This window comes from Coregonus lavaretus (assembly GCF_964263955.1).
Source record: "Coregonus lavaretus genome assembly, contig: SUPER_35_unloc_3, whole genome shotgun sequence".
Taxonomy (NCBI): domain Eukaryota; kingdom Metazoa; phylum Chordata; class Actinopteri; order Salmoniformes; family Salmonidae; genus Coregonus; species Coregonus lavaretus.
In genome coordinates this window covers 1271347-1284216 of record NW_028167179.1, presented here as the reverse complement: position 1 = coordinate 1284216, position 12870 = coordinate 1271347, and the positions used below count along the sequence as shown (strand labels likewise).

General features: G+C 46.2%; 1 protein-coding gene across 1 annotated transcript in view; it reads right to left on the bottom strand.

Moving 5' to 3' along the window:
* Window positions 1-12870, bottom strand: part of LOC311110304 (uncharacterized protein) — a gene marked incomplete at both ends in the record, with an annotated part of 170178 nt that overhangs the window by 129293 nt on the left and 28015 nt on the right. Inside the window, one exon of the mRNA XM_084188840.1 lies at window positions 8517-8672. Within this exon, the coding sequence (XP_084044966.1) occupies window positions 8517-8672 (156 nt within the window). The remainder of the gene's footprint in view (window positions 1-8516; window positions 8673-12870) is intronic.

Below are 12870 nucleotides of genomic sequence, written 5' to 3'. Positions count from 1 at the left end.
CAAATTCGATCTCCAGCTGTCCCATAGTAATGAACGTGTCGGGAGTCGGGACGAGACAGACAGGCAGGCAGCGTTTCTCAGCCAGTCGAAATCATGAATCAGCATCATCATCTCCAAATGTAGCCAACACCTGTTGTAGGAATATTAGTAGTTATGTGATTTGTCCCCCGGAAAGATCTAACAGCGGACATAAGGATAGACGAGATGAGACAAAACCCCTACAATTAACACATACCACTACTCTCCCCAATGCTACACATTCCTTTATCTCATGCCCTTCTGCACACTTCTCACACCTAGTGTAACAGTATTGCTTCCGTCCCTCTCCTCGCCCCTAACTGGGCTTGAACCAGGGACCCTCTGCACACATCGACAACAGTCACCCTCGAAGCACCGTTACCCCGTCGCTCCACAAAAGCCGCGGCCCTTGCAGAGCAAAGGAAACAACTACTTCAAGGTCTCAGAGCGAGTGACGTCACCGATTGAAACGCTACTAGTGCGCACCACTAACTAGCTAGCCATTTCACACCGGTTACACTAGGAACCTCCCTCCTACACACTGCTGCCACATGCCCATAAGCTTGACACCTGTAACAATGTAATGTGTTCGGCACAAAAGCTCGTACGGGATAACTTATATATCCTAACATCACTTTGTCGGGCAAAGACTCAACATCAAAACTCAAAAGGACAGACAACAACTCTTCTGTTTCACCACTCACGCCACCCTGTCTGCGTCGCACCGAACGACGAGCATCACAAACACCGGGAATCTTCCCCTTCAGTTGGTCAACTTTCACATTTACCCCTACCTACCCCAGTAATCACTCCTCTCAATGGCGCCCTTTCCTTGAGAGCAAAACAATTCACCTCTGTTGTCTCCATTTGTTTAACACAGAGCACCAGCTTCCTCTGACCAGCAGAAACACAAACAATTATCACAAGACCACTCTGCCATAGCCCTCACTGGCTTTCATGCAACAGTCATAGTCAACATAGCTAGCTACTAGAACTTATGCGTTAATAAACCAGCTACAAACGTTAGTGTACAGCAAGCAGTTTAGAAGTTACAATAAATTTATAAAACCAAAAGCTTACCTTGACTTGGAAGAGTTCCAGTTTTGGATAGCCAGCTAGCTAACATAGCATCCTTCGCTGTTTGAGCCGGGTGTTTGAGTAGGCTAAACTAGCTAGCTAGATAAGTGAAAGTAAAAAAATATATATACAATGAAATATAGCTAGCTCTCTCTCTCTTACTTCTTCATTTTTTAAGAAATTAATTTGTTCAAAACTGTTCAGAGGAGGACGGAAACTAGTTGTCCTCTGGCTACTCCATGGTGCTACCCCAGAGAGTGCTGTTGAGGCTACTGTAGACCTTCATTGCAAAACAGTGTGTTTTAACCTCTTAAGGATCTGACACTTTTTTTCAATTTTCACCTAAAATGTCATACCCAAATCTAACTGCCTGTAGCTCAGGAGCTGAAGCAAGGATATGCATATTCAAAGGAAACACTTTGAAGTTTGTGGAAATGTGAAAATAATGTAGGACAATAGAACATATTGGATCTGGTCAAATATAATACAAACATTTTTGTTGTTTTGTTTGTTCCATCATCTTTGAAATGCAAGAGAAAGGCCACAATATAATATTGCAGTTTAGGCTCAATTTAGATTTTGGCCACTAGATGGCAGCAGTGTGTGTGCAACGTTTCAGATTGATCCAGTGAAGCGCTACAATACTGGACTATTTTGTATCAAGTATGCCCAAAGATGCCGAATTGGTCAATTGATACATTTTCAAGTACATAACTATAGAGAACATAATGATATGGTAATACAAAATGTAAGTTTACACACTCCCAGGAATGTCATACATGATGGATCATTAGCTTATACTGTCACGGTTCAGACAGACGACCAGAGGACCACAATTGCGTCACACCAGAAAGTTTATTAAAACTTAAGGGAAAAGGGAAGTAGGGAGTGAATGAAGGCTCCAGGGGTAACAGGGATCCCGTCCAATGTGCTGGGTCTGTGCCCCCCCCAGTGGCAGCGATGCGTCCTATGAAGCCGGTGGTGGGTGGTCCAGAAGTCCTGGGGGGGGGGAGACACAGACACAACAGGGCGGAATGAAACAAGGCAGCAGTACAGTTCAAGGGAAATCCAAAATACGTAGTAGCAAGGCAGAAGGCTGGTCAGAGTTACCGGGATAGAAGAGTAGTCAGGAGTCGTTATGGCAGAAGCAGGTCTGGATCTCCTGGGGCAGAAGAGTATCCAAAAATCAGGCAGGTCCGGGGTCACAAAACCAGGGTGAGCCAGAAGCGCGAGCAAACAGGTTCCGGGTGTGAGCTTGGCAGACGATCTGACAAAGGAGAGCTGAAAGACAGGGCTTTAAATACTGGGAGAGGTTGTGGGTAATGCAGCGCAGCTGGCAGAGTAATTAGAGCAGAGCAGAGCAGGGACAGGTGGAGCTAGTTAGGCTGAGTAGAGAGAGTGGTGAGCAGAGTGGAAGAAAATTAAGGTGGTAACCCGGTGGAGTGAGAGGCTCATGACAGAACCCCCCCCCCAAGGGACGGCCCCAGAAGTCCCAAGAGCAACACCACGCCGGGCGGGAGGAGGGGAGCCGGAGGAGGGCTAGAACTCCTCCGAACGGTCCGAGTGAACGTCCTCATCCTCGGAGGAAGCCGGAGGGCCGTGGTCGGGAGATGGGACAGGTCCCGAGACAGGATCAGGCACAGGACAGGAAGCCGAGCGGGCAGGACGGTTAGGGACCCCTCTGGGGCGGCCCCTACGGATTGCAGGTTGATCAGGATGCCGTTGGTGGAAAGCGGTGATGAGAGTCCTATCCACAATCCGACTAGCTGGCACCCAGGTCCTTTCCTCAGGTCCATAGCCCTCCCAGTCAATGAGGTACTGGAGACCCCTACCCCTCCGTCTGGACCGAAGCAGGCGGCGGACGGTGTAAACCAGACCACCATCGACGAGCCGTGGAGGAGGAGGACAAGGCGCAGCAGGGACCAGCGGACTCTCATGGATGGGCTTAATCTTAGACACATGGAAAGTGGGGTGCACCCTCAGGGAATTAGGCAGTTGGAGCCGGACAGCAGTTGGGCTAATCACTCTTATGATAGGGAATGGGCCAATGAACCGAGGTGCCAGCTTCTGCGACTCCACCCTGAGTGGCAGGTTCTTTGATGACAACCACACCCTTTGACCAACATGGTAGGTGGGAGCAGGAATTCTCCGACGGTTGGCCCCGGTAGTGTAGCTGGCAACGGATCTGAGGAGTGTGGCTCGGGCTTGTGACCAGGTGCGGCGACATCGACGGGCAAAAGCAAGTGCAGATGGGAAAGTAACCTCCTCTTCCTGGCTGGCAAATAGAGGAGGCTGGTATCCATAAACACATTGGAAAGGGGACATACCGATGGCAGAGCAGGTCAGTGAATTGTGTGCGTACTCCACCCATGTCAATTGCTGCGACCAGGAGTGGGGGTTGCGTGAAGTCATGCATCGCAGTGCCTTCTCGAGCTCCTGATTAGCCCGCTCTGACTGCCCATTGGATTGGGGATGGAATCCGGAAGTCAGACTGACTGTGGCTCCCAGCAGGTGACAGAACTCCTTCCAAAAAGCGGAGGAGAATTGTGGACCACGGTCAGAAACTACATCCTTAGGCAGTCCGTGGATCCGGAAGACGTGTTCCAGGACCACCTGGGCGGTCTCCTTGGCGGTTGGGAGCTTGGGGAGGGGAATGAAGTGTGCCATCTTGCTGAAACGGTCAACTATGGTGAGAATGACGGTCATGCCACTTGAAGGGGGCAGCCCCGTGACAAAGTCAAGGGCGATGTGAGACCAGGGACGTCTGGGCACAGGCAGGGGCTGCAGCAATCCGGCTGGGGGCTGGCAGGACGACTTGTGTTGGTTGCAGATGGGGCAGGCTTGGACGAATTCCCGTACATCCCTTCTCAGAGAGGGCCACCAGAACCTCTGGGCGAGCAGGTTGTAAGTGCGGGTGGAGCCAGGGTGACAAGCTAGGCGGGAGTCATGTCCCCACTGAACGACCTGGGACCTCAGGTCTTCGGGGACAAAAAGGCGGTCAGCTGGGCAAGTGCTGGGACCTGGCTGGTTACGGAGAGCCTCCAGCACCTGTTCCTCAACAGCCCAGGTCAGAGCTGCAACGATGCAGGGACTTGGCAGAATCGACACAGGGTCCTTGGAGGGGGTGTCATCCTTCTGGAATTGACGGGAGAGGGCGTCTGGCTTGGTGTTGCGTGATCCAGGCCGGTATGACAGAGTGAAATTAAACCTGGTGAAGAACAGGGCCCAGCGGGACTGCCTGGAGTTCAACCGTTTGGCCGTGCGGATGTACTCCAAGTTCTTATGATCGGTCCAAACGAGAAATGGAATGGTGGACCCCTCCAGCCAGTGACGCCACTCCTCCAAGGCAAGCTTCACAGCCAGCAGCTCACGGTTCCCTATGTCGTAATTGCACTCAGAGGGGGACAACCGACGTGAGAAAAAGGCACAGGGATGGAGCTTCCTATCCTCCGCAGCCCACTGAGAAATCACAGCACCAACTCCCACATCCGAGGCGTCCACCTCCACAATGAATTGCCGGTCCACATCAGGCATCTGGAGGATGGGAGCGGAGGTGAACCTCACCTTGAGGGTACTGAAGGCTTTGTCGGCTGCTGGGGTCCAGGTGAAGGGTTGCTTGGTGCTGGTTAGAGCAGTGAGAGGGGCAGCAACGGTACTGTAGTTCCGGATAAACTTTCTGTAGAAGTTAGCAAACCCCAGAAACTGTTGCAGCTTCTTTCTGTTCTCCGGAACTGGCCATGAAGTGACTGCTGATACTTTGGCAGGATCCATTTGGATACTTCCCTCTGCCACTATGTACCCCAGGAAGGCCACTGTCTTGACGTGAAACTCACATTTCTCTGCCTTGGCGTAGAGGGAATTCTCCAGAAGACGATGAAGGACTTGCTGGACATGGCGGGTGTGTTCAGACAGGTTTCTGGAGTAGATTAAGATGTCATCCAGGTAAACGAAGACAAACTTGTTTAACATGTCCCGCAGTACATCATTCACTAGAGCCTGGAACACAGCAGGAGCATTGGTGAGGCCAAAAGGCATAACCAGATACTCGTAGTGGCCTGTTGGTGTATTGAATGCGGTTTTCCATTCATCTCCCTCCCGGATCCGCACTAGGTGGTAAGCGTTTCTGAGATCCAACTTGGTAAAAACAGTGGCTCCCTGGAGCAACTCAAAAGCAGAGGTGAGCAGAGGCAGAGGGTAACGGTTTTTCACTGTGATGTCGTTGAGTCCCCTGTAGTCGATGCAGGGGCGAAGAGATCCGTCCTTCTTCCCCACAAAGAAGAAGCCAGCACCAGCAGGAGATGAAGATGAACGGATTAATCCTGCGGACAGAGAGCCATTGATGTAGTCCTCCATGGACTTTCTTTCAGGAGCAGACAACGAATAAAGACGACCCTTTGGAGGGGCTGTTCCAGGGAGGAGGTCGATGGCACAGTCGTACGGTCGGTGAGGGGGCAGAGATGTGGCTCTTGCTTTGTTAAACACCTCTCTGAGACCATGGTAGCATTCTGGGACATTGGAGAGGTCAGGAGCGGAGTTAGTAGGTACTGGCCGAGGGGGTAGTGCGGCAGCAAGCAGGCAGGTTCGGTGGCAGTCCTCTCCCCACTCCCTGATCACCCCGGTCACCCAGTCGAGCTGAGGGTTGTGCCGGCGGAGCCATGGGTAACCCAGGATGAGGGGTTGGCCTGGAGAGGGGAGCAGGTGAAACTGGATAGTTTCTTGATGGTTTCCGGACAGACCCATCGAGACCGGGGCCGTGACATGAGTGACCGATCCGAGTAAGTGTCCGTCCAGTGCCCGGGCAGGAATAGGAGGTGTCAAACGGAGGTTCTCCAGTCCCAGTTGGCGTGCCAGCTTGATGTCCATTATGTTGGCTTCGGCGCCAGAATCCACCAGAGCAGCCAGGGTGTGAGTTGAGTCAGAGAGGCGGAGGTGAACTTGCAGCAGGGGTTTGCGGTCGGAGGACTGGATGGTCATTGAACTCAACCGGACTCCCCCTATGCCCGGTGAGCTTCGGCCCTTTAAAGGGCAGGTTACCACACGATGTCCATCACCTCCACAATAGAGGCAGAGGTTTGAGGTGAAGCGGCGCTGGCGCTCTGCAGGAGTGAGAGAGGCTCGCCCAATCTCCATAGGCTCAGACTGATCAAGCTGACCTGGGTGAGTGGCAGTAGATGACAGGAGCCCAGTCGGATCTCTCCGAATGCCGGTAGTAGGTGGACCTTGGCGCCCCCTCTCACGACGACGGGTCTGTATCCTTCTGTCGATCCTGACAGTCAGTGCGATGGCTTCATCAAGAGTGGAAGGCAGTTCATGGGAGACCAACTCGTCCTTGATATAGTCAGCCAAACTATGGAAGAACGCGTCCACCAACGATGGTGTGTTCCAAGAACTTCGTCTAGCCAGGGTTCGGAAGTCGATGGAATGGTCTGCGACTGTACGTCTGCCTTGTCGAATACTGAACAGTTCACGAGACGCCTCTGCGGTGGGTGAATCCAGGTCAAACACCTTCAGCATCTCCTCAGCAAACAGGTCGAAGGTTGCACATGCGGGGGTTTGACGTTCGAACTCTGCTGTTCCCCAGAGTCGAGCTCGGCCCGTCAGGTGAGTGATGGCATACCCAACTTTAGCCCCCTCCGTGGCGAAGGTCCTTGGCTGCAAGGAGAACTGAAGTCGGCAGCTAGTCAGGAATGGCCGGACCTGGGTTGAGTCGCCGTTGAACCGCTCGGGGTTTCCAATCTTGGGTTCCGGAGCAGCGGCTGCAATGACCGGGGCAGGTAACTCGGGGGCAGGGCTGGTGGGCAGACTGGCTGGGGTAAGGTTGGTGAGGAGTTGAATGATCATGGCGAGTTGTTGTTGCTGCTGCTGGAACTGCTGCTCATGCTCATCGGTTTCCATGTCGGGGAAAGTGTGCGCTGAGTCCATAATGGTCAGATCGTACTGTCACGGTTCAGACAGACGACCAGAGGACCACAATTGCGTCACACCAGAAAGTTTATTAAAACTTAAGGGAAAAGGGAAGTAGGGAGTGAATGAAGGCTCCAGGGGTAACAGGGATCCCGTCCAATGTGCTGGGTCTGTGCCCCCCCCAGTGGCAGCGATGCGTCCTATGAAGCCGGTGGTGGGTGGTCCAGAAGTCCTGGGGGGGGGGAGACACAGACACAACAGGGCGGAATGAAACAAGGCAGCAGTACAGTTCAAGGGAAATCCAAAATACGTAGTAGCAAGGCAGAAGGCTGGTCAGAGTTACCGGGATAGAAGAGTAGTCAGGAGTCGTTATGGCAGAAGCAGGTCTGGATCTCCTGGGGCAGAAGAGTATCCAAAAATCAGGCAGGTCCGGGGTCACAAAACCAGGGTGAGCCAGAAGCGCGAGCAAACAGGTTCCGGGTGTGAGCTTTGCAGACGATCTGACAAAGGAGAGCTGAAAGACAGGGCTTTAAATACTGGGAGAGGTTGTGGGTAATGCAGCGCAGCTGGCAGAGTAATTAGAGCAGAGCAGAGCAGGGACAGGTGGAGCTAGTTAGGCTGAGTAGAGAGAGTGGTGAGCAGAGTGGAAGAAAATTAAGGTGGTAACCCGGTGGAGTGAGAGGCTCATGACATATACACTAACTTTCACACATCTAGATGGCTGGGGGGGGTGGGTGTGGAGCCAGAGACAGCAGGGGTTCAAACTGTAGATCCCAGTTCCTACATTTGAATATAAAAATTGATTTGATCAAACAAAACTATGCTACATTTTATCTCTGGGACCCTTAGGATGACAAATCAGAGCAAGATTACTGAATGTAAGTACATTATTTACCTTCAGAGGTGAATGTATCAAACCAGTTGCTGTGATACGTTTTTGGTTGCTGTGCACTCTCCTCAAACAATAGCATAGTATTTTTTCACTGTAATAGCTACTGTAAATTGGACAGTGCAGTAAGATTAACAAGAATTTAAGCTTTCTGCCCATATAAGACATGTCTATGTCCTGGAAAGTTTGCTGTTACTTACAACAGTCATGCTAATCACATTAGCTCAACTGTCCCGTATACGGGACACCGATCCCATAGAGGTTAATCAATTATAGGAGGAGGGTCTTTCCCTTCCTCCTCTGAGGAACCTCCACTGATCAAACCACACCCCCAAGACAACTCTCATTGCCTTCAGTCATGGCCGCTAGCATTTCTTAATGCGCATTGATGAAATTCAAGACCAAATCAGGAAATGCAGTCGCCCTTTAAGACTAAATTAATCAAGACCTGGGCCCAGATCCACAAAGAGTCTCAGAGTAGGAGTGCTGATCTAGGATCTTTCCATATAATCTTATTCATTATGATCTAAAAGGCAAAACTGATCCTAGATCAGCACTCCTACTCCGAGAGGCTTTGTGATACGGGACCTGACCTAATACCATTCAGACAGTAGTTCAGTGGGCTCACCTCACTGAGACTGTGTGTGGTCCTGTTCTGCTCAGCTGGTTCCTCAGGAGGAGGTGTAGTCTGATTGTCCTCCATGATCATGGTCCCCTCAGTGTTCCCCAGACCCTCCTCACACCCCTCCTCCTTCACCAGCAGCACCTCTGGAGCCTCCTCCTCCTGGAAGAGACAGGTGATACAGATTACTGAGTCCTATACTGTAGTTACAGAATTACTTCATTGTTGTTAAAGGGGAAAGGGGGATTCCTAGTCAGTTGTACAACTGAATGTATTCAACTGAAATGTGTCTTCCGCATTTAACCCAACCCCTCTGAATCAGAGAGGTGCTGGGGGCTGCCTTAATCAACATCCACGTCATCAACCCATTATGGTGGACATAAATATGATGTTGTGGGTAAAAATAAGTGAGAAGTCATCATCAGACAAACCTGGGGTAGGGGGGAGGGTGCTACAAATGTTTTTGCCAAGGGGGGGTGCAGGTCAAGTCTTTTTGCCAGCACTGGCGCTGCAGACGGATATATCGTTCCACTAATACAGGACTATTAAAGGCCCAGTGCACTATTTTTGTGAAAATATATATTTGTGTACAGTAGGTGTTAGTGTGGCGTTATGTGTAGGTATATTAATTTATAGTGTATATTGGTTATAAAGCACGTTCAGGTGTATGCAGAATAGGGTGAGATCAGATGTGAGGTATATTAAAGAGAGTCTCAATGAAAATCTTTAAATGAAAAGTCAAATGTTGTGTTTATTAAACATGAACAAGTTTTAAATACACCATATGAAAACCACACATACACATGTCTCAACTACAAATCTGCATGAACTTGATAAACTGTATACATTTTCTCATTAAAAGTGTCTTGGGAAAAAAATGAAGTAGTGGAATGAAGGTAATGAAATAGGCATTTGAGAACATCATATAGGCTACAGTCGTGGTCAAAGGTCGCCGCTTCAGTGTTATTAGATATCTTTGTCAGATGTTACTATGGTATACTGAAGTATAATTACAAGCATTCCATATGTGTCAAAGGCTTTTATTGACAATTACATTAAGTTTATGCAAAGAGTCAATATTTGCAGTGTTGACCCTTCTTTTTCAAGTGTAAAATAGTAAATAATGGCTATTTCTCAGAAAGTTTTAAACTGTCAAGAGGAGTGAAACAAGGTTGTCCACTATCGGCATATCTATTTATTGTGGCCATCGAGATGTTAGCTATTAAAATCAGATCCAATAATAATATCAGAGGATTAGAAATACAGGGCTTAAAAACAAAGGTGTCATTGTACGCAGATGATTCATGTTTTCTTTTAGATCCACAACTAGAATCCCTCCACAGCCTCATAGAGGATCTAGATACATTTTCTAACCTCTCTGGATTAAAACCAAATTATGACAAATGTACTATATTACGTATTGGATCACTAAAAAATACAATTTTTACATTACCATGTAGTTTACCAATAAAATGGTCTGATGGTGATGTAGATATACTCGGAATACATATCCCAAAGGAAATAAATGATCTCACTTCAATAAATTTTAATAGAAAGTTAGCAAAAATAGATAAGATCTTACTACCATGGAAAGGAAAATACCTGTCAATTTGTGGAAAAATCACCCTGATTAACTCTTTAGTATTATCCCAGTTTACCTATTTGCTTATGGTCTTGCCTACGCCTAGCAAACAGTTTTTTAAATTATATGAGAAAAAAATATTCAATTTTATTTGGAACGGCAAGCCAGACAAAATTAAAAGAGCATATTTATATAATGAATATGAATTCGGAGGACAGAAATTATTAAATATTAAAGCATTAGACCTATCACTAAAATCTTCAGTCATCCAAAAGTTATACTTAAATCCGAACTGGTTCTCAAGCAAATTAGTAAGATTGTCTCACCCACTGTTCAAGAAAGGCCTTTTTCCCTTTATTCAGATTACAACCTCTCACTTTCAGTTATTTGAAAAGGAAATAATCTCCCAAATGTCACTATTTCTAAAACAAGCCATAGAAAGTTGGTTGCAATTTCAATTTAATCCTCCAGAAACGACAGAACAAATAATGCAACAAATATTGTGGTTAAATTCAAATATACTAATTGACAAAAAACCTTTATTTTTTGACAGAATGTTTAAAAAAGGTATAATCTTCGTAAATGATATCATCGGTAGGACTGGTGGAGTTATGTCGCACATGCAGCTAACAAAAACATATGGAAATGTCTGCTCTACCCAGAATTACAACCAAATAATTGCAGCCTTACCGCAAAAGTGGAAGAGGAAAGTTGAAGGGGGAGAAAGTAAGGAACTTGTCTGTCGGCCTTGCATTAAAGAACATAATTGGTTAAGGAAAACTGTGATAAATAAAAAAGTATATCAGTTTCACTTAAGGACCAAAGGATTGACAGCCGTCCCATATAGATTGCAAAATAGTTGGGAAGAGATCTTTGACATACCGATCCCATGGCATAGTGTTTATGAACTGACACGCAAAACGACACCGGATTCAAAAATTAGAATCTTTCAATTTAAATTATTATATAAAATTCTTGCTACCAATAGAATGTTATTTATATGGGGGATACAATCTTCCCAGCTCTGCAGATTTTGCTGTGAAGAGATAGAATCATTAGATCATTTGTTTTGGTTCTGTCCATTTGTAGCTTGTTTTTGGACACAGGTCCAGGAATGGCTAAAGGATTGCAATATTTACCTGGAACTAACCTTGCAGATAGCATTACTGGGTGATCTGAAAAGTCATAGTCAATCAATCAATAATATAATAATACTTTTAGCAAAAATGTTTATTTTTAATTCACAATCTGTAGAAGCAATGAGAATAGAAAGGTTCAGAACTTTTGTAAAACATCACAGTACGGTTGAAATATATATGGCAAATAGAAATCCTATATGGATGGTGTTAAGAGATAGATGGGAGGTATTGAATAGAGTTGAAGGATGGGACTAATAACAAATAACAACAAATAATAACAAAGATAGCTAATAATGTAAGCATACTGTGTCCATAATAAGTATATAGGTTGTATGTTGGGAGCTTCTGGGAAAGAGCACAGTTAGAAAGATATGGCATTTAGAAGCAAACCGGATGGACATCATGAAAATGATCGGAGAGGTTGAGAGTAGAAGAAGTTCAGGAGCAAAAAAATAAATAAATATATATATATATATATATAGATATAGAATTATTGTAAAATTAACTCTGTCCATAAGGTGTAGATAGTAAGTATAGACCGGAAGTAGAGGCCTGGGCGTTGTTGTTCACTAATTTACTCCAAGTAGGGAAAGGATGGTGGGGTTGAAAAGTAATAAAGGGGAATATAAAAAATAAAAATAAAAAAAACATGGGGGATTGGAAGTGATGCAGACAATTACATTGATAGAAGATACAATCTATCTGCAATATTAAGCTGATCCATCCCCCCGAAGAAAAAAAAAAAAAAAAAAAAAAAAAAAAAAAACAATACAGGACTATTAAAGGCCCAGTGCACTATTTTTGTGAAAATATATATTTGTGTACAGTAGGTGTTAGTGTGGCGTTATGTGTAGGTATATTAATTTATAGTGTATATTGGTTATAAAGCACGTTCAGGTGTATGCAGAATAGGGTGAGATCAGATGTGAGGTATATTAAAGAGAGTCTCAATGAAAATCTTTAAATGAAAAGTCAAATGTTGTGTTTATTAAACATGAACAAGTTTTAAATACACCATATGAAAACCACACATACACATGTCTCAACTACAAATCTGCATGAACTTGATAAACTGTATACATTTTCTCATTAAAAGTGTCTTGGGAAAAAAATGAAGTAGTGGAATGAAGGTAATGAAATAGGCATTTGAGAACATCATATAGGCTACAGTCGTGGTCAAAGGTCGCCGCTTCAGTGTTATTAGATATCTTTGTCAGATGTTACTATGGTATACTGAAGTATAATTACAAGCATTCCATATGTGTCAAAGGCTTTTATTGACAATTACATTAAGTTTATGCAAAGAGTCAATATTTGCAGTGTTGACCCTTCTTTTTCAAGACCTCTGCAATCCGCCCTGGCATATTGTCAATTAACTTCTGGGCCACATCCTGACTGATGGCAGCCAATTCTTGCATAATCAATGCTTGGAGTTTGTCAGAATTTGTGGGTTTTTGTTTGTCCACCCGCCTCTTGAGGATCGACCACAAGTTCTCAATGGGATTAAGGTCTGGGGAGTTTCCTGGCCATGGACCCAAAATGTCGATGTTTTGTTCCCCGAGCCACTTAATTATCACTTTTGCCTTATGGCAAGGTGCTCCATCATGCTGGAAAAAGGCATTGGTCGTCACCAAACTGT